At 46.7% G+C, this 22,921-nt stretch overlaps 1 protein-coding gene across 2 annotated transcripts in view; it reads left to right on the top strand.

Moving 5' to 3' along the window:
• The window catches only part of dbe (KRR1 small subunit processome component homolog dbe), a 119,326-nt gene that overhangs the window by 43,241 nt on the left and 53,164 nt on the right, over positions 1 to 22,921 (top strand). For both annotated transcript variants that reach the window (XM_037420177.2, XM_037420179.2), the window contains exon 5: positions 19,409 to 19,492. In XM_037420177.2, the coding sequence (XP_037276074.2) occupies positions 19,409 to 19,492 (84 nt within the window). The remainder of the gene's footprint in view (positions 1 to 19,408; positions 19,493 to 22,921) is intronic.

Genomic DNA, 22,921 nt, shown 5'->3' with positions numbered 1-22,921 from the left:
TAATTTAGGCATGGCCTTCAGATTGAGTATAAATGCGCCTTCTTCTCTGAACCTGGGGAGAGAACTGCTGAATCTGATAGAGACCATCCTCACAGATCGCAGGGGAGTGCCAGTGGCGACATAAGCACACTCTAAATATGCATCGCAGCTGCGCGAGAACCTAGCGGAACTTTACATAAAGCTAGGCATAATCTCAGCACGTTTAGGGCACAGCAGAAGGCGCAGTACGACCGCACGCATAGGAATGTACACTATGAAGTGGGCGATCTGGTGCTGTGGTGCCATCATGTTCACAGCGATGCTAGCAAACAGTTTGCAGCCTCGCTGGCACCGAAATGGTCCGGGCCCCACCGAGTGCGAGAGAAAGTTTCCTCGCTCGTTTATAGGCTCGCGAACATGAAAGGCAAACCGAGCGGCGGGCCGGTGCACGTATGTGACTTGAAACCCTATGTGTCATGGGAGGAGCACGAGGACTACAGTCAGTCCTCCTCCAGGCCGCAGGCAGCGGTTGAGATCGCTCGACATCGAGTGAGGAACTCAGAACCACGTTACTTCCTGCGTAACAGGCAGAGACAACTCTCCACGGCCGGCCACTTTTGATGTGCTCAACGCGAGGTGCAAGGGTTCACGCGCAGCACGTGTGCAATTGTTTACCTATCCTGTTTTCTGTGTCGACTTTCACCGAGCAGCTGGAAAGTCTAAAGGAAAGGAGGTGCCACGGGAACAGCTCAAAGAGGAGACCGCTTTTCCTGCCGCATCACCACCTACACCATCCATGTCGTCATTGCGGCCCCACCCAACCAATCAACGCCATCGCCCTCATCATCAGGCCTTTACGCAAGAGGCGCATGGGTGACCAACCGCCAGCCCAGCCGGGAGAGCCAGCTGCCTCGGAGCCACTGTCACGACGACGAGCCTATTTAGACGACCCATGGTTGTCCGGCAGAGTTATGGCCTCTGCTACCTCGAGGGCATGGCGTGGCATGCGGAAAATGAGACTCCTGAGCCCACCAGACCAGCGGAGCTGTGACCCGATGCGGCAGCCCAGACCATGCTGGAGAAGGTGGCCTGGGCCAGTGCTGAACGAGACCTGTCACTAACTGGCAGCTGTCAGTTGCATTAACGACGTGAATGGCGGGGGCCAAGGGCGTGGTCCAGACTAGAGTGCTGCCCGCGCCGGATCCACGGCTGCAGTAACGGCAGCAAAAGTGACAACAGTGACAGTAACGACAAAGCAGGTGACAGCGGTGGCTATGACTGGCCATGATGCAAGCGGGCACGGCAGCAGTGGTGGTGGCTAGCATTGGATGCAGCGGCGACAAGCGGGGGCACCGACGGCACCCACAGCAGAGGGCCAACCGCAGGAGCGCACAAATTGGGACCTACCGACCTAGCCTTCTTCGATGATGAATAACAAAATATTCTCAAGTTTCAGTCTATCGTTCAGGAGCCTTCATAAGCGGGAGCACGTGTGCCCAGCCACCCTTTCCCTTTTACAGCAGCGCGACAGCTCAGTTGTGCGGACACGACTTTTCCTTCAAGACACGAGTCAATAAAGCCTTTTGCTAAGGGATGGAACACCCCCGTAGTTGGCGCTTGCGATTCCCCTTTCCCGGCACGCGGAACAGGTTTCTCCTTCCTCAGCGAGGGAATGTATTCTCGTCAGGGAAGGGGAAACCGGGACGATGAAGAAAACTAGCATGCCGACGGTTGGATGCGCTTTGTGGCACCAGCGACGAAAGAAAAAGGACGAACCCGAAACCCCCTGTGAGCCAAGGACGACAACGACCGAGGTGTAAGCGTCTACCCTTTGTTATCTGTAGTCTCTCTACGTGGCATTTACGCGTTATTGCTAACGCACAGCAATAAAGTGTTGTTTGTTGACCTAGCCTGTTGCCTTAGTCGCCCGAACCCGTGTAGTTGCAACGACTCAAGCTACGGAAAGTGGTCGTTATTCATGTACATTACGACTGTGTGCGGCTGGAACATTAGCTAGGCTTCTGTGTCAGCTGTGCATAGGGCAGACCCCTTACAGTTTGGACATCACTTCCAGTTCGTTTGCCTTGCTCGCCTCATTGGGCCAGCTGGCCTCCGCCGACAATTAACCGTTAAGCTCTCGCCAGCTGGCTGACCCGTACTGTCAACGCATTATGGGCCACCTTTCTGGAGCTTTGCGTGCACCGAACGCACGGCTTCGTTGTCAGCTCGACCAATTTAAGCTGGAAGATGGTATACTGTATCGTTACATTTATCATTTTGACGGTCAATGCTGGGTACCTGCTCTACCGCACGCTTTTTGACATCAAGTGCTTAATGCCTTTCACGATAAAGTGATGGCTGGCCACATCGGCCTTCACAAAACCTACGACCGCATTCAAAGCCGATTTCGCTGGCCTGACCTTTCTACAAGCGTAGCACGGTACGTAGGTTCCTGCTCTCCATGCCGGTGTTGCGAACTTCTGACTTCTACCCCTGCCCGCCAATCACAGCCAATGCCGTGCCCCACAACATCATTTGAGGTCGTAGGTGTTGACCTTTATGGGTCTTTTCCCATCACCGGCGCTGGAAATCGATGGATAGTGACTGCGGTTGATCATTTGATGCGCTATGCCGAAACAACTTTTCTGGTTACTGATTCAACTGCAGAAGTTGCGATTTCGTTCTTCAGGCCATAATTCTGCGTCATGGTGCTCCCCGCATGCTCCAAAGCGACCGTGGAAAGGCGTTTTTATCCCAACTGCTAAGTGAAGTTCTGCGCTTCCGGCACTGCACACATGACAGCGTCGAACTACCATCCTCAAACGAACAGGCTAACCAAGAGATTTCACCGAACTCTTCCCGATATGATCAGTGTCTATATTGAACCAGACCACGAAAACTGGGATAACCTTTACCATTCCTTATGTTCGTCTACAACACAGATGTTCAGTGCACAAACGGCTACTCACCGTTTTACTTCGTTTATAGATGTTCACCAACATTCTGTATTGACGTTTTTTTCTTCACCTGGAATGGCACTTCATCAGCGTCTTCTTGCGAGGAATATATTTCTCGCATTTCCCAGTGTCGCCAGTGTGCTCATATGAACACAAATGCCACACAACAACAAAAGAGGGCCATTCACCACACTTGGCTGTCTCATTCCGACCGGGGATGAGGTGCTGCTCTTGACACCCTTATGCACACCAGGTCTGTGCGACAAGTTCCGACCTCGGTTCATCGGCCCGTACATAGTTTTGCTGCAAACTTTGCCGGTCAACTATCGCGTTACGCCACTTGTAATGCCTACTGACTGGCGTTATCGCAGCACCGAAGTTGTCCACGTCTCCCGCATGAAGCTGTTCACGCGACTTTCCTTGACTTTCAGCGGCCAGGCTGGCCGCTTCTACATGGGGGGAATGAGTTTAGGCATATATCATGCACTTCATCTTCATTTGAGGAGCAGTCGGTCATCATCGTCTGTTCGGGCTCATAATCATCATCGCTTTTCAGGTGTGTGCTGCTTTACATTTGTGGCGCTTGTTTTGTCGCTCCCAAGAATAAACTGAGTCGTCAGTCGTCATATGTGGTTACAATCGAGTCTTCATTATATATATATATATATATATATATATATATATATATATATATAGGGGAAGAAGTGTATACCTAAGGGCTCGTTTTTCCGTGTTTTGGCACAATATTAATGAGATCTAACAGACAGTAATGCCAAGGAATGTATAGGGGAAGTTATTAGAACCAATGAAATGTAAATAAGAAGATAGAAAAGTGGGTGAAAAAATAACCAGCCGTGAGCAGGAATCGAACCTACGACCTTCGAATGACGCGTTCGATGCTCTAACCACTGAGCTATCACAGCGGCCTTCCCTCCATCCACTTTTTTGGGTTTATATGTGAACTTAGAAGTAGGAGTATTACCTCTTACAAAAGCAGTGCGCTCGGCCCCTGTGGTTTTGATGTATGGCCATAGCAGACGACGCAGTCAGGGAAGAAGCTGCAGCAGTATTTTTAATGATTTTGTTGAGTGAAGTACAAGAATATTAATAAAAAAAGGAGACGCAAAAGCGGCTGCAGGCTGCGCGCTAGAGGGCTGGTGGAGCAATACAATCATGCATGTCACAGGTATGCGTTTGCATGGTGGCGCCACGGTATGTCCTTGCACCCAATATGTAGGTGGATGCATACACTTGCACAGTGCACCATGGTCAGATGCTATCCGCAATGAGAACAAGATACAGGTGCATGGTAGACATAACACCGCACTGTGACTCACGATGACAGTAGCAAAGATATCGCGTAAGACAAGAGAGCGCTTCACTGGCCAGTGAGATACCACGAGACACAGCACATATCAGAAATATTGGCACTAAAATATTGGCACGAGGGAGCGAACATCCACCCGCACACAAAGAGATAAGTCTTTCGCCGCACTAAGCTCAGCACGCACTGCATCTTACGAAAGTACGCTAGCAAGTTTACCCGAGCTTTCGTTTAAAACCCTAGAAACTGTTGATAACTTGTGAATAAGAAATGATTCGTGTATCTAACGCTTATAATGTGACGTAAATCCCGCCTCCAATACAATTGCCCTAAATGATTCGAAGGTATGTCCGGTAGTGGCAACGTGTCTAGAAATCGGCAGATGAGGTATGGAGTGCACATGTGCTTTGTGATTATTAAAACGATAGCGAAATCCTTTTTTGTCGTCACCAACACACTGCAAGGGGCAAATGGAGCTCTCAAGCAGATGCGCTCACTCATTGTCGCACCCTCGCATTGTCGTGAAGACTAGGCTTGTGCGAATAGTGAATTTCGAATTGAATTCGAATAGTATGTATGACATATAAAAAAAAGGGAATATTTATCATAATCTAACTAACCTGCACGATAATTCTTTTGAATTGAAATAGGGGCTCTATGCAAATGCCTTTTTTTTCATTTAAAGGAAGTCGAAACAACCTTGATTAGTAGTTTCGATAGGATCCAAGTGATAACCTGTAAGATACATAACATTTTAAAGTTTATTATACTTAAATCATATAAACTATCATAAGAAGCTTAAAAAAATAGATTGATTTGAGGCTAACATGTTCCTTTAAAAGGGCCCTGCAACACTTCTTCAAGTATCCATGGAGCCAGTAAACATTCTTGTCGCCTCACAAGTTTACCGCCGCAAAGTTTCTAGAATCGGTCCAGTACGAGCGGAATTCCAAAAATTTGTCGCATGCTGCAATTGCATTCTCCATTCTCGACCCGTCAAAAGATTTGGAAGCTAAGTAGGGAGGGATGGCACGAGAATAGAAAAAAACGTCATGAGTGCCTAGCGACCTTGAGCATCTTTTCTCTCTCTTTCTTCGATTACGAGGCCTTTCAGTGCAATCGTGCACGTACTTGTGGACAAGCGGCGGCCTCATGCGGCGGTCTGATAACGACGAGTGCTCCATGCTCAAATCAGCCGATGAGTGTGACCAGAGCCGTATTTTCTTTCTTGGCTGTGACTAGGGATTTTTGAGCTTGTAGTGTCATTTGCTGAGATAAGAGAGCAATTTTAACTTTGAAAATTTATTGTGAATTTCAGGCCGCGCGCTGCGCAATAATACTTGCCTTGCGTGTTCTCAGTAGCCTCTACTACCGATCGGCAGCGTTTTCTGACCATGCTCAGCAAGTGTTGCAGGGCCCCTTTAAATCTGAAGGGGGGCTTCGCGGCAATGCAAATTTCTCCTAAGTAGGTGCTTTCACGGCTTTGCATTACTACATTGCAGTGAAACCACCTTTACAGACGAACTAATGTACATTTATTTGTTTATTGTGAATACTTCGAAAATATTCGATGATTTAAATTTGTATCAAAGCGAATTCGAATACTCACCTATTCGTTCGAATATTCGAAAAATTCGAATATTTGCACAAGCCTAGTGAAGACAGAAACAAGATACTGCACTTTTGCTGCGGGCCGGCCGTTTTTATACTGCTCTTCATCCTTCACTTCGCTAGTCTATAACATGTGCCCTTGCACGGGCACCGTTTTTGTCATTAATACACTCGGCCACGCTGCATGCATGCAGTCCTGACAAAGTTGGCCTTTCTCTGGTGGTAGTTGCCGCTTCAAAAGTGGAATTATTCAGATAACCTGACCATGAACTACCACAGGCAGAACTAATGCCCGTGGCGGACAGCATTAGCTGCATCGCAGAGGTCAGTCACGTCCACAATGTGTCGTGCTTTCATAGTTTTGCGACGATAGCTGTGGGGAAAGCCATTGACTATGCGGTGCCGGTCGCCACATGCCTACCACGGTAGCAGGCAAATTCTTGTCTAATTAAACACGCCTGTGAGTTCAGAGAGGCTGCGATTCTCGGCCTTCATGCTGCAACGCAAAAACCTCTGCGCTCCAGTCACCGCCTTCTGTTCTGCGGCCGCGAGGAAGCAAGATGTTGCTTGGTGGTTCTGTACCATGGCCTCCATACCGGTAAACATGGCTGCACATCCTCCTGCAGACACCAAGGGCGTACGAAGGCGTCGCCTCGCTGCTCTGTGCGAACTGGTTACCTTCTGGCCGATCCACGTCAGAGTCTGCATTGACGCTGACTGTCTCCTTGTGATCCGCATGGCATTTAGGTGTCTCGAAATCATATTGAACTGCTCGTGATTCTCAGTAGAGCAGCACGCCGGGAAGCCGAAAAGGGTTCATCCCGACTTCACCTGCTTGCCATGCATCACTAGCTTCTGCCAAGGCATCGTGGCCAGATCCCGATAAAACAGGCATATCATTCATTAATGTGTCTTTGGCAGCCATGGATTCATTGAGTGAAGCACTCGCACACTCGGCCAATGACTGCCGTGTAGTAGGTGAATCTCCCACCGGCTGGTCACTGAGTCTGCTCTTTTTGCTGGACGTCTGTGACAGTAGTCTTCCAACTCGCGAATCCAGAGCTGAGAAAATGCTCGGTGTCAAGCAGCAGCGGAGCTTTATTCAGCCGCCACCTATGATGAGCTTAACTTCTCCAGACAAGAGGTAATCATCTCCCAAAACCATGTCCGCATGCAAGCCCTCGAGGACAGGAAATGCGGCCAGAAACTTGCTCCCGGCTCTGGTTTGTATGTGCAAGTCTAGCGCATTGACAGGCATAGTGCTCTCTCCGAGATCACGCAAGGGTGCCTCGGTCCAAGGCTGGAGGATTATCGGGGCATGGCGTCGATGTAGGGCGGTACGTGAAGCTTCTGTTTGTACAACTGCCATAAGCTCGCCAATTCTGTCGACGCAGACTTCTACTGCAGGAAGCAGCCACGTTGGGTATTGGATAGCTTAACGTCGTGCATGTGTTTGTGCAACGTTGTTGATCCAGTTACCGACCATCAGCGAAAGATTGTTTTTCCGGATTGGATATGAAAACCAGCCGAGTCTAGTGTTCGTGTGCGGGAGGGATTCCGAACTTCCTGTTGTCGAGCTGCGCTGTTTAGCTGCACCCACGAGGATGAGCCCTCCTTAGCTTTATCCTCGGTAGTTGTCTGGTGAAGCGCGCATGGGCAATGGTGGATCCGGACGAAAATGGCCATGAACCTTACACTCAATTCCAGTTAGGTCAGTTGCTTTATGCCCTCATATTCAATCAACCCAAACTTTCAACTTTGTTTGCCATCCAGGCTCCCATGAAGCTCTGAAACTTTGCTGTGTCGCATGGCATTTACGAATGCTTATTCTTGTAGTTCGTAGTTCGTAGTTGTACGTAAGTAGTTCGGCACGTAATATTTACACCTGCGAGGAGACGTCTAAGCACATTCTATGCTATTGCCCAGCATACCAGTCTGAACGACGTGTTTGTAAGCCAAGTTCCGTCAGCTAGATTCACTACCACTTACAGAAAAGAAGGTCCTGGGACCTTGGCCGATGGTTTCACATACGCGTAAAGCCATGAAAGCTCTCTTGTGCTATTAAGGATCACGGGACTTCGCGAGCACTTCTGAAAGAATAGCCTGAGAACGAGCTGTGTAGTCTTGAGCTGACTATCCATCTCTCTTACTCTTCTTTTTTTCTCCATCTCTTTTTTTTCTATTATTCCCTCTTTCACCGAACCCAAGTGTAGGGTAGCCAACTGAGCCAAGCTTGGTTAACCTCCCTGCCTTTTTTCTCTATCTCGTATTTGTGCCACGCCTTGGCACCCCACAAAGGCAGGTGATGGCCACCTGCCATTTATAGTTTTCGGACCAGGCATGGTGAAAGCTGAGGGTATTAATAGTCGCCACCACCATATATTAGCGCCATCTTGGAAGCCTCGGAACTCCGGCACTTCCGAAAGAGCGGTATGTGGTATAACATTTAGAAATAAACTTTTCATTGAGGGTGTTTTCGAAGTGATTGGCATATACGGTGTTTGGTGTGTCACTTTCGGTTTCCCCAGCCAAGTTAACCAGATTTCTTCACTTAGCAGTGATTACCACTTGCCACCTTTGACTTGACCAGTGATCTCGACTGATTAAAAGTTAATTGTTTTAATTTCTATATTTACTGCCGTAATTATTGTTTTTACAAATCTGAAGATGCATACTGTCAATGTAAAGAGAATACCGTAGGCAGAATGCAGACGCCTCTTTCTTGTAGTTTTCAAATTATATTGGACCCATTTCTTGAAACAGCCTGTATATCAATGTAATAGTGTAACTACGCTTCTTGGCTTTGTTGTTGTGTAGGGTTTAACATTCCAAAGCGACCCAGGTTACGTAAGATGCCGTAGCTTAGGGCTTCAGCTAATTTAGACCACCTGGAGTGCATTAGCATGCACTGAAATCGGGAAATACATGACGTCTGGCATTTGGCTCCGTCGGTATGCTACACATTTTTTCAAGAAACACGTAATATATGTTTTCGCTATTATTTGCATACAGTAAGGAAAGATTTGCTAGGTGGTACTGCTGCAACAGCAATGGCACACTGCTAATGTTATAGTAGTGTATATAATATGTGTGCGCTGGTAACTAGAGAAAAATTTCGAGTATGCAGATACACATGCATGCTCGCCAAGCGTGTCTCTGCCAGCGTACAACACGACTCGTGAGTCATGAATAACGCAGGAGCTGTTGTTGGTACACTTTAAATGCGAGATGCGAAGTGACTCTTATGATGGGTGCGCCAATCGATGAAAATGTCCACAAATTTTTGTGCTGGCAAGACAGTTGCAAATATTTAGCACTTGTCAATTACCCGAAAATGTTAAGTATTTAACTTGAATGTCCATCATATAGAACAAGTTTTGCTTATTTTTACGGACATCGTGGTTTCGTAATCCAACAGTGATTCATAAGGGTCCTCATATGTCGAAGCGCAAGTGTTCTCATGGTGCTCAAAAAGGTGCAAGCACTTCTGAAGGGGAAGTAAGAGTTTTATATAAGGAAGTTCATTATTATGATTTTGATTTGCTGCTGTACACCTTGAAACAGGGGGGGGCGGTGGTGTATAGGCACGGGTGTATTGGCTACTTTTACCAGATCAGGAGTCCGCATCAGGAGTCCCCATATGTCGCATCAGGAGTCCAGGAATATTGCACCCATTCAGACTTCTTCCCCCCAATTTCTGCCCTTTTTTGGATATTAACGAATAAGTAAGACACATCAACTGTAAAAATGAGCCCCTACCCCTGTGAAAAATTTAATGTACACAGGTTGCACGAGCTTAGTTTATCTTTCCTTTGTGTCTGCAGAGGACCAAGCTGCTTACGTCGTACAGTTTCGCAAGCTGCATAGTTACAAGGAAACTATGCGCGCCGTCATAACAAACGGGAATTGAATCGAATACGACGTGTCATACTCGCGATTGTTGATGTGTAGTTTTCTTATTGGTTCGGGTATTTTGGGCTCAACCTTTGCTCATTATGTTCATAGGTCAGTTGTAAATTAGAGCTGCTTTTATAGATCGACACTTTCTTACTAAATGTGTCTGTTTTTTTTATACAAACGCGCAATAAAAAAAGTTCATTTGATTTGTTCTGAACGAGTTTCGTCATACTGAGAAATCAGTCAGCTTAAGTTTCGCCTATCCAGGAAACACGAACGAAATTTTAAAAAACAAGATTAACAAAATTTTATGGCCACATTGGCAAAGCGGCCGGCGGACTTGAAAAGGGCATGAGTGCATTGCGCATGCATGCAAAGTGAGGAAGTAGGGCTTCCTCAGCCACCCTTCTCGTGTTTGTCCTTTGCCTCTATCTGTGGACCCCACCAGTAACGTCATGAAAGAAATTATCTGTTCATCATTTATTTCTAGTAGGCTGCCCGACAACCGCCATTGATAACAGCAGCTCTGCCGCTACCGAGAGTGAATACATGCAAGGTATTGGGAGTTTCTGCCCTCTGGTAGTCCTCTCAGAATTATCTAATGTGTTTTTTTTAATTGCATGGCACAATAAATTGCATTTGCAGGAGAATGGTTACAATTAGTCTACAAACCCGGCTTGCATGCAAACTATGTAGACTCAAACTATAAATGTCTGCCAATTTTTTTTCCAATTTATGGGTGTAGTATATTTTGTGGTCATTCTATGAAGTGAAAAAACAAGGTTTTCTGGTGCACTGTGTACATAATACTGCCCAATTGTATTTTAATTACCCTGCAATTATTTCCCAGAAGTGTTACAGGCGTAATTACCTGAAAGTGCACAGAATATACCAGTTAAATTCATGACATTCAAAGGAGTTCTCAAGACAGTCTTGAAAATATCTTGTTTGCGGCAAGTATCGTCACAATTACCAAATACCGGACAGTGCCTCGTTTATGCTCTAGGCATAATTGGCTGAAATGGGCCGGGCCCAAACCTTTCGGCCCTGGGCCGGGTACGGGCCGTATTTAAAAACACTGGGCCGGGCCCGTGCAGGTCGGCCCGAAAAAATTAGCTTGTGCAGTGTTCTAGCTTGGACGCTGTCCGCTGGTGGTGGGATTAATACTTGCAGCAGTGGTCGACTTGTGGGTTCCATCAGCGAGGAAGCCTGGCAGCATTTCTCAGGAATGCACGTTATCTCAAGCTCGCAGCTGCGGTTTGTCAAAGCTTTTTGACAACTGGGCCATTGTCGCGAAGATTGCTAGGATTGTCGCAATGTATTCGCTGAAGTGACTGACCCGATCGTGGTGCCTTGGTCGCTTTTGTGTCGTAAAGGAGGAGCCACTTGTCGACGGGGGACGTCTTCTGGTATTTTCTTGTTCTTCGGTATTTTGAGTGGAGGAATTGGCCTAGCCATTGCAGGTTGATGAGGTAGATCCTGTCGACTTGTGTGATGCTAGAGAACAGATTCATTGTTATTCAGATGCCATTAATTTATTATAACGCATGCGCACCTCTTTTCCTGCGGCTTCTCCTACGATCACCTTGTTCATACTATATATATATATATATATGTATATATATATATATATATATTATGAGACCACGTCCGGTACGGCAGTAACCAGGTTATATCTTTAATCCAGGTGCACGAGCCAAAGAGACCCAGCCCGCGTGACATACGATGATGATCACCACAATGATTTTGTCATACAGATGAAGACGAAGTACATAATCAGCGCTCACACTATTTTCCCCTTTTCGCGAAAGAGGGCAGCAAGTTAGAAAGGGTTGGAACACCGAATATATGGTTTGAGTCGAGAGACGTGGACAATCTCGCTGTGGCGGTGACGACGATCAGGAGCCGCTTTGACAGGAGCAATGTGATAGTTGACTTCGGATGTTCGTTCCAGAACGGTGTATGGACCAAGATATCGGTAAAGGAATTTTTCGCAGAGCCCAGGTGCACGAACAGGTGTCCACAAAAGGACTCCGTCGCCTGGGCGGAACAGAACAACTTGACGCTTTGCATGAATGTCGATTTTTCTCTTCTCCTGAATGGCAGCAGTGTTGGCGCGAGCGATTTCACAGCAGCGGGCGACGCGAGCGGCGAACTCTTCCGGGAGAGATGAAGATGGGACGGAAGATGTGGACAAAAAAGTGGTGTCCAGAACAAAAGTCGGTACACGGCCATAAATGAGAAAAGAAGGGGCTGTAATTCGTCGTACGCTGTTTGGCAGTATTATATGCGAACGTGACGAAAGAAAGTATAGTGTCCCAGTTTTTGTGATCCGGTTGAACGTACATAAATATCATGTCACGTCGGACAAAGCTCGGTGAAAACGCTCAGTCAGACCATTAGTTTCTGGGTGATACACTGATGTGGTCTTGTGGATGGTGTTAGAGGCCTGGAGGGCTTCGGCAAGGACGTGTGAAAGAAGTGTCTTGCCACGGTCACTAAGAAGCACATGCGGTGCGCCATGTCGTAAAATAATGGTGCGGAGAAAAAAAAAACGGCGACTTCAGAGGTAGCACCAGATGGAAGAGCTGCTGTCTCTGCATAGCGAGTAAGGTGGTCTACGGCAGTAACAATCCAACGGTGACCGGCTGGCATAAACGGAAGAGGTCCGTATAAGTCTATGCCCACAAATTCAAAGGGAGTGAACGGGCATGGCAGTGGTTGTAATGGTCCCGCGGGAAGACAAGTGGTATATTTGCGGTGCTGTAATGACGCACAAGAAGCGACGTACTTGGCGACAGAAGTGGAGAGGCCAGGCCAAAAGCAGCGAGTCTTGAGGTGGTCGTAAGTCTTGTGGAACCATAAGTGGCCAGCTGTCGCGTCGTCATGAAACGTCTGTAAGACGTTCAGATGAAGTGAGCGAGGAATGACGGGAACCCATTGGTTACTGAGATGGTAAATTTGCCGTCATAATGTTTCATCTTGATGCTTGAAACAGGCAAGTTGTCGTCTTAGGGGGCTGTTTGGAGCACGCGACAAGCCAGTGAGCCGATCGATGATTGTGCGGCAGTAGGTATCGGCATGTTGGAGCGAGGCGAGATCTGTGGACGAAAGAAGGTCCGCCGAGGCAATGAACTCTTTCGAACTAGCAGCTGTCTGCTTGGTCACTTTGGTGGGCGGTGACGAACAGATGGAAGGTGACACTTCAGCGCTTTGCGAGAGCGGGCAACGTGACAAAGCGTCGGCATCTTGGTGCTGTCGACCCGACCTATATGTGACGCTGTAGTCATACTCTTGCAATCGTAGTATGCAACGGCCAAGGCATCCTGACAAATTTTTTAGAGGCGATAACCAATGGTCAGTCACTATTGTGTAACGCCGGCCGTATAAATAAGAGTGAAACTTTTGTGCGCACCACACGATGGCGAGACATTCTTGCTCAGTAATGCTGTAATTTGGCTCAGCAGGTGAAAGAGTACGGCTCGCGTAGGCCACGACTTGTTCTTCGAAAGTGTGTTTCCGCTGAAGAAGGACAGCACCGATACCAAGTCCACTTGCGTCAGTGTGTAGCAGAGTAGGTGCTGCAGGGTCGAAATGGCGAAGCACTGGCCATGATGTGAGGCATCGCTTAAGGGTGTGAAAAGCGGCTTCGCAGTCATCCGACCTGACAAAGGGTGTGCTCGTGGTCAGAAGTTTGTTCAGAGGAGCCGCAATAGTAGCGAAATCACGCACAAAGCGGCGGAAATACGACGCCAAGCCAAGAAAGCTGCGGAGGTCTTTGGGTGTGGTTGGTGTAGGAAAGTGCAGTACCACGGCAACCTTGTCGGGATCGGGCTCAACGCCATGTTTACTGACGACGTGGCCTAACACCTTGATGCTGTGACTGGCAAACCGACACTTCTTAGTTGAGCTGGAGACCAGCCTTAGCTAAACACGTGAGGACTTCGTCTCTAGCCGTTCCAGGTGCTGTGAGAAGCTGGACGAAAAGATGACAATGTCGTCCAGGTAGCAAAGGCAGGTCTTCCATTTTAGTCCCCGCAGCACCGTGTCTATCATTCTTTCAAATGTGACTGGGGCGTTGCATAGGCCAAAAGGCATCACATTGAATTCAAAGAGCCCATCTAGCGTAGCAAACGCAGTCTTCTCTTTATCAGACTCGTGCATCGGAACCTGCCAATAACCAGAGCGCATGTTGAGACTTGAAAAGTACTCGGCACCTTGTAAAGTATCAAGAGCATCGTCAATGCGAGGCATTGGGTAGACGTCCTTACGAGTAATTTTGTTGAGTGATCTATAATCAATGCGAAACCGTACCGAGCCATCCTTTCTTTTTTTTTTTGACTAGTACGACAGGAGAAGACCACGCGCTTGTCGAAGGCCTGATGACATTGCGTGCGAGCATGTCGTTGACTTGTTCTTCTATAAGCTTGCGTTCAGAAGCCGACACAGGGTAAGGGCGGTGGCAAATGACACGGGATCCGTCGGTGTCGATACGATCAGCGGCCACTGTTGTTTGACCCAGACCTTCGGAACAAACGTCAAAGCAAGTTTTGTGCTTCATTACTAACGCTAGTAAGGCATCAGTTTGCGTTGGGTTGAGATGTTCACACAAAGTGGCCTGGAGAGCGGAAGATGGATCTTCAGCTGGCATACACTTTGAGAATGACGAAGCAGATGAACCAGTGAAGACACAAACCGGGCCTTCTTCGGTAATGCTGGCAACAGTGGTCCCCTCTGGCAGAAGTAGTGGTTCTGGCGTCGTGTTGCAGGCGGTGTAGCTTGCATGACCACGTGAGAACCGCACTAAACAAGATACGATGGTGATCCCTCGAAAAATGCAGCGCTGGCGAGGAACAACCACAGCTTCACCATCTAGAATGTCTCGTGACTTGATCGCAAGGACACGTTCTTGTCCGGGAGGCAGGAGGAAATCAGCAGCTGTGACAAGGTTGGGCGACGAAAGGCCGGCAGCAGAAGAAAGCTCAGTTTCCGTAATACGAATGAGGGGAAGAACACACGAAATTGTAGCAGTCGCAACTGACGAGAAGTCCCAGTCTGAGATTATCTGATGAGCGCATGAAGACAGCACAGCCAATTGTATGGGATGACGGATTCCATCGATGAGAACACGAGCAGTACAAAATCCGGTCGGGCAAATCGGACTGTCATTAGCGCCGCATAACATGGAACCGGCATAAGGAGTTTGCAGTTTACACAGGCGAAAACGCAATTCATGGTCAATTACCGAAATGGCGGCTCCAGTGTTTATAAGGGCGTCAACAAAAACACGTTCCACACAAACAGGCAGTAAATTAGCTGGACGAGACGGAGGAGTTGTAACGTTTCGACAACAAGCAGTTTCCCCTCCAAAAACTGCACCTAGTTTTCCGAGTCCAGAAAGATTGGCGCGGGACGCAGGGGTCATGAAGTACGCCGAAACGGTGACGGAAAATGGCGTCGAGATGAACGAGAAGGATGAGGCCCAGCTTGAGACCATGAAGGGGAGGGCGACCGACAAAATGTGGACGGATACGGTGTGGGATCGTATTTATCGAGTCTCGGGGCAAAGTCTCTTTCGTAAGCTGGATAACCACGACAATCATCCTGCTGACGGTGGCGGCAGAAACGGGATATATGACCCCTTATGCGCGGAGGACGCCATGTAGACATGTAGAATAGTGGGGTAGCCTTGGCACTTGCGTTGCCATCGCAGCCAAATGGTCGCATCCGTTGTCCGAAGGCACTGTTGGAACTGGTGCAGGGGCCCGTGATGCAACTTCTGCGTACGAAGGCGCCGGAAAGCGCACAGGAGACGGGGCATGTGCAGCGCTTGTCATTGATGCCAGTTCGTCCTTGATTATCTCACGCAGGTTGGGAGGAGGTGGGCGGACAGACGCAATGGTTGGGTTGCCTGGAATAAGGCCGTGGAGTTCCTCTCTGACAATTGTGCGTATAAGGGCTCGCAATCCATGCTATCCGCATGGATTGCAAGCGAGCGTCGCAGGAGGCATGTCGAAGGCGCATGGAATAAAACGTGTCCAGGCGTTGGCATATGGTGGTGACGTCCCGGACGGTAGTTGGGTTCTGGATAACGAGAGCATTGAAGGCCACAGAGTTGATACCTTTCAGTAGGTGTCGGATGCGCTCCGCCTCCATCATGTCATTCTGTGCTCGGCGACAGAGAGCGAAAACATCTTCAATGTGGGACGTATATGATTCGTCGTCCCCCTGGATGCGGGTTGCGAGCTTCTGTTTCGCTACCGCAGAGCATCCTGTAGACGTGCAAATACCTGACGGAGATGCCCCGTGAAGGCCGACCAATTGGAGAAGTCGCTCTCGTGGTTGTAATACCAGGTTTTAGCAATGCCATCAAGGTAAAAAGGAACGTAGCGTAGTTTGTGCGCCTCGTCCCAATAATTACGCACACTGGTTCGATCATAACTGTCCAGCCATTCTTCGACATATTCGCCGCAAAAGCCGGAAAATACTGGAGGGTCTCGGTGAGAGCTACTCACGGTGTATTGAAGCCTAAGTGGCTGAGAAGGAGTGGTTGCAGCAGCGGACGCGTTGGGTTCTGCCATCGCTGTTGCTTGAGGGCACAACCGTTGACCAGACCGGAGCTCCAGGGGTGACGGGTAGAGCAGGAGGACGTGGGAACCAAAGCACGCTCCACCACTTATGAGACCACGTCCGGTACGGCAGTAACCAGGTTATATCTTTAATCCAGGTGCACGAGCCAAAGAGACCCAGCCCGCGTGACATACGATGATGATCACTACAATGGTTTTGTCATACAGATGAAGATGAAGTACATAATCAGCGTTCACAATATATATTTGCACCATGTTCAGAGAAAGTGTTCCCCGTGTTTTGAAGTATTTCTGGGCAAGTTTCAGGCAGCACTACTTTTTACACGCGCAATTATTACAATTTTAGTGACCTGGTGAGATCTACACACCTAGAGTGTAATCTAGCTTCCCTTCTTTTTGCAGTGTGTAAGCAAGTACTCATTCATCATTACCAGAAATATGTTTCACAGTTTGCTTTGAAGCTGGTGAGCCCTTCAGAGGTTTGGAGACAGATTGCATTGAGAGGCAATGCAATACGACTTCTCGAAAGGCAGTTTGTAAAAATGAGGAAGTTTTGTTAACAACATTACTGGAATCCTCTTTATCTAAATTTATCTAAACTTGGATGGGAAGAGCTTTGCAGCGTGAATTGTCGATATTCTTCTGTGCAACAATGTTTCAACAGTGGCCTTTCAAGAGATATTGCATAATGTGAACTTTACCAAGGAAATTTTCGTCAAGGTAACGGTTGTTGCCAATGTATAGCAAACAGGCAGGTCCCTTTGTCACAGTATTCATTCCAGCCAGAGATGTAGCTTTTCCTTCTAGTACCACTATTGGTCACCGCAGATCATAATCACCACCTGTGAACTTTGGTTCTATATGTCAACATGTTGTGTTTTCTTACCTATGTACATTTGTGTGTGCATCAAGGCACATCTATTTCATTTCATTCCTTAACAGATTGTGTCTGGGTTTAGTAAAGGTGCAGAAGTTGCAGTACCAAAGTTCATTGCCCGTGTAAGCTAAGAGTACTTCAGTACTTTGAGAAATAAAACAACCCAGTTGCAACAGGAAGCTCTAGTGCTTAGCATAGTTTGTAAATGGCTGTTGTTCTTGCTATATTACTATCATAATTTTATTTTGTTCTTGCTCATCTTCAGCATCCCAGTGCTGCAGTACGTTTTTGTATTAGAAGTAAAACCGAAGCGAAATGCTTGCGGAGCTCTGGATATACCTGACTGTATAGATCAGAAAGGTGTTATTCTTTCAGCAGATGCCTTCAGTACTGATGAGCCCCAGCACATGCAGCTTCGATTTGTGCGCTTCTTCTATGACCACAGCAGGGTCTCGACCATGGTGAATCCACTATATGCCCTCCCTCAGTTCTTGCATGTGGGTCCTCCTTCGAGTGTATATGCTTGTGCCTTCCATAGTTTCGAATGTTCACCAAGGTAGTGACATGCCCATAAAGCCAATGAGGATGAAAATTGGAGGCCATGATAGCGCCGCCTGGATTCCAGCGGCAGTTGTAAAAAGATTAAAAACATCAACATTTTACTTATAACTAAAAAAATTTTTATTATTTTTAACTCTCAGATAACTTTTTCAAACAATTAATGACTAAGAATATTGGTTGTATAATTTATAGCTGCACATAAAGTGAAATTGTTTTCAAAAGCACAAGGGCGTTTTGATATGACGGCTGGCATTTCGCATAGCAGACGACACTGTCATTGTCTGCTTCTGCATCATGGCTGTTCCTCACTCACTGCAGCAGCCCCCTCTCTTTATTTCTCTCGTTTTCATGTAGTACACTGGAGTAAACTACTTACTAAAGGCTCACAAGTATCATGCATACTTACTTTAGTAAGTTGTGATGCCACATAAAAGCCGAGTGAAATGACAATGCTGATCACACATACTTGCAGGAATAAATCGTTTCATTGCCGGCCAATCGATCGATGTTCACATAAAATGAAGGCCATGTATGCATCAATACGCATGAATCAGTGTTCATGTTCAAATGAGGTACATACTACGCATGGGCCCAACGCAGATGCCCAGAGCACAGAAGCTGTGTAGCGCAGGCTGATATATACATCCAACTGCACGAAATATTCGCTGGCGTATGTAAGGGTATACTGCTAACGTCCCTGCACTTCAGCAGCTCAAGATGTCGCAACATTCGTTGACAGTATTCGGCAAACTTTCTGTTATTCATATTAACATATCTGCGTGCCTTTCACGAGCAGTGCCGGCAGTGCGGTGCGACGGGGCTATTTGTTTTTTGGTTCTAGCTGTCACCGAAAGTGCATCACTCCCCAATATTCTACGTGTTTGCACTATTGTGCTTCTGAAGATCTCAAAAAATTGAAAAACTGTTTTTTATGCGTGCCATTCTCAACTATTACTAATAAAATTGACCCACCAGAAAAAAGTCTCAGATGGCATTCTGACTGCTGCTGCCTGCTGTGTGCTGTCGTCATTTCGACAGGGGCGACACCTGAAGGCTAGGACGAGAAGCTTGCTCACTGACATGATGGATTGTGCTCACTGACATGATGGATTGAGTGCCATCAGTTTTGTTGAGCCGCCACTGGTCCTGCATGTATGAGCGTATAGTGCTCATACATAAACTTCCAGATACTTCTCTTTTTTCAATGTAATTGAAATGTAAAATGAATTGCCAATATGTGTTGTAGAACAGAAATATTTGTCAAAATTTGAACTCGCTCGATGGCTGTCTGTTTGAGTTCGTCTTGGGTTGAAGGAGCGTGCAGGAGACAAGGACGGAGGCAAGGAGGGTCCTCATCTCGTGCGCGCTGCTTCAACACAAGATAAATGCCTATCAACTTACTCAAGTTTCTGTTCTTATCTGCATGAGTGTACCACTTGATTTTCTATGTATCCTATATTTGTGAGTGTGCTATCGTTTACTTTTTTCATTAACCTTTATGTAAGGATTCTCAAAAGATGGATGACAGTATTGTAAAAAATATATATATAAACATTTACACCTTTATTGCCACCTCGCGTCTGAGCATGTACTTCTGCTTTTCTTGATGCAGGCCATTGAGCTGCTGACGAACTGCTACGTCCTGGTGCAGGGCAACACAGTTGCTGCACTTGGGCCATACAAGGGACTGCAGCATGTGAGGCATCATTGTCTCTTTTCTTCTCTCACTTGTATAATGGCATAATGCAGATGCATGTTGCACCTAGCTTTCCAGCGTCACGCAGTTTTTACAAGACATTCAGGCGCACAGCTTTGTGAAGAACAATAACATCAAGCTGCAGAACCAAAGTTGTTAAATGCCGAAATTTTTCACTCAGTAATTCTCATAACAGCTTCTGGCAATACGCCAATTTACCAGCTGTCTGTGTTGCTGTCATGACGTAAGTTGCTCTGCAGTCTGGAGTGAGGCTTGACTAGATTGAAGGGCATTGGTTCATTCTTGTCCATAAACAGTTGCCTAATTGTCTTGACAGTCTTTGCTCTCCTTGGCTCGGCTGCATCAACAAAATACCATTTCAGGTTTTCACAAACACATCTTTACACTTCAAAGGCATGTAATCTGTTTACTAGCCTGTCTCACTGTTGATTTGTTGTGTTTCTTGTGCTGCGATTGTTGTGCCCTTCTTGGGTGCTTTGATTTTGCTTCTGTGAAATCTTTTTTTGCACATGCTACTACTACCACTGGCACACATCTTGACTGACGTCCTCTAAAAATGCTTCCTTTTTATATGCTGGATTGCCTTGTGGCCCGACACTGGTGAAATCTTTAAAGATATGTGCCTTTTTAGAGCTGTGCGAATAGCAAAATTTTGGATGTGAAGCAAACTCGGATATTAGTGTTCGAGCGTGAAGAGACTATAACATTTTTTGCATATTTCTCGCTTGTTTCAAAGTGAAATTACAGAAAAAGTTGCAGAGGAACGCTGAGCACGTTCTTATGAAGTGGGAACATGAAAGCGTTTGCTTTGGCTAGGTTGGTCTTACAAAGTTGTGCTGCAAAGTCGTGTAGTGCCTCAGCTGGGTTATAAAAAAAAAAGAGCAGAGAGTAGCTTGTGTTTACTAGCATGATTTCGTAAAACCAAAGTGGTGTCGGCAACACTTTAGAAGTCTTCTTCTATTTCATCAGCGAGGCATGATGTTGACAAATTTTTTTATGCAAAGCCTACAATGTTTGCATTGGACCTGACACAGCTATGTGTTACAATATCACTGTGCATGTTGCTGCATCACTGCCTTCACAAATGTTGAAGTCCAGCTGATGTGCTGGACATGGGCATGCTCTCTCAGAGTTAGAAGTTCCTCTTCTACTGTCCCTCTAATACTCCATTGCTGCAAGTGCTTTCTGCAGCAGTTGGCACTAGCATTGGCTCAAGAGGTCACATGTTTTTTGCACATGGTTGGAGACGCCACACGACTGTGCGCTTTTGGAAACATGCTCATAAACATGACAATTCTTTTTGCACGGCAAATCCTATACCCGTATTTATTTGCAAATAGGTGCACCCCCTGCTTGGTCGTAAGAAATCCGATTTTTTTTATTTTCGCGCATAATAGGTGCACTCTCAACTTGGCTGTGATCAGTAATCTTATACTGTATGTGTATGGTTGCAATTCGACCCCCATTTACTTAACTGGAGTGAGGGAAAAAGAAAAAAGAGTCACTATCCATAAAGTGAATGATGAAGAGCGGGCGAAGCACCGGGGATCATTCAAGTAACCATAAATGCCCTGTACATTGCCCACGTGAGCATGCAAATACGTACAGTATATGCAGTACTCTTTTGTTGGTCATAGAGCATATATGGTGTTAAGATTTGGGCAGCATTTTTCTTCCATTACGACTGATGAAAGGCAGAGCGAAAGGTGGAATCCCTGTATTCAGAAACTTTCCTTGACTTGCCGCCACTTTTAATGCAGCATAAATGCATTCGCCGTTTTTAGCACAGACAAGGCATAAAATCAAGTTCCAAATGCGTGGTCTTCAGGCAGGCAGCATCGCCACGCTGCCGTAGAAGAGAGCGCACCAGGTGCAAGCGAGACATGTGAGTGCAGCACTCTAGCGATCTCTTATCAAAGTAGAGCATGCACAAGAGTGGAGCGAATGCCGAGGGGAGAGACGAGCGCTGCTACTGCCGTGCCTCTAGCAGGCGCTTCTACTACTGGCATGTCACAAACAGACAAGGTCGTGGCAAGGCACGGCTGCTTCGCATCTTAAAGACTGCTGCAGCACTCTGTGGGTTCGCTGAGTGAGAAAGAAGGGCGGTTGCCTGGGTGTAGGAGTAACTTGACGCCGGCGTGGCTCCGGCCACGCGTGCTTCACGTTTGAGTTTGAGTTTCCGCAAATTTGGCCATTCGGCTGTCCAACTTCGTTACTAAAAGCTATTCGGTGGGCTTTCGCTTTGCTGCCACTATGCGAGCTCGCACAATTTTGGTGGACTTTTGTTGCCATTCCTTTCCCGCCTGTGTACCTGAACATCATATCAAGGACGCTGCTCTATGATCAGTAATTGAGTGTGATCTTTTCAAAGCTTCATCACTATGTTGTCTTGTACAAACTTCCCATGACAACGAATCGAACTACAGACTAGGCCTAGTCAGTGTTTATTTATTTATTTATGTGGTAATACCTTCCGGGACAAAGGCATTATCAAGGGGGGTGAAACACGAGTTTATACTCATGCAATGTTAGCTAATAATAAAAATAAATAAAAACAAACAAAACAACAAAATATAAGCGTTGTGTACAAACAGAACAAGTAAGTATGGGCGTTTATACAATGCTAGTTAGCGCAGAACGAAACAAGTGATGATTGGTCAAGATGGCCACAGATCCGGGAAGGTGGTTCCAGTCTTCAGATGTTCTGGGAATAAATGAATCGCTGCATGTCTTGGTTAGACATGACATAACGCCAACTTTATTAGGATGATAAATTCTGGATGATACGTAAGAAGGCTGAAAAAAAAGTGCCTCGCGAGGAGTTGGAATATTATGATAAATTTTGTGAGACAGAGGTGGAAGACGGCAGTTCGAGTGAATTTTTCATGGCAGAAATGCTAGAGTGACAACTGTAGTTGTGAAGAATGAAACGAACAGAATTGTTTTGGATTAGCTCAAGAGCAATGATTAAATTAGTTGAACTCGGATCCCATACTGCAGCGGCGTATTCTATTTTGCTACGAATCAGCGTCTTGTACATTAGTATATTAAGTGAGACAGATGCAAAAGAGAAGTTGCAACGAATGTACCCAAGCATGCGGTTTGCATTATTAATAATGGAGCGGATATGGAGTGACCAGATTAAACAAGTGGTGAGTGTACGCCTAGATAGCGATAAGAGGTGACTGATTCGAGTGGGATGCTGTTAAGTGAGTAAGTAGCAGGAGAAGATGATGTTCGGGAAATGTGCAATACCTTGCATTTGAAAATATTTAATTCCATTTGCCAAGTCGTGCACCAGTTAAAAATGGAGTCAATGTCATTTCGAAGGGCAGTGATGTCATTCGGGCTGTTAGTTTTGCGGAACACAATGCAGTCATCTGCAGACAGTTTTATGTTAGAAGAAAC

The sequence above is a fragment of the Rhipicephalus microplus genome, chromosome 2 (genome assembly GCF_043290135.1).
Source record: "Rhipicephalus microplus isolate Deutch F79 chromosome 2, USDA_Rmic, whole genome shotgun sequence".
Lineage (NCBI taxonomy): Eukaryota > Metazoa > Arthropoda > Arachnida > Ixodida > Ixodidae > Rhipicephalus > Rhipicephalus microplus.
Note: the sequence above shows the minus strand (reverse complement) of the source record. Positions and strands in the feature narration are given on the sequence as shown.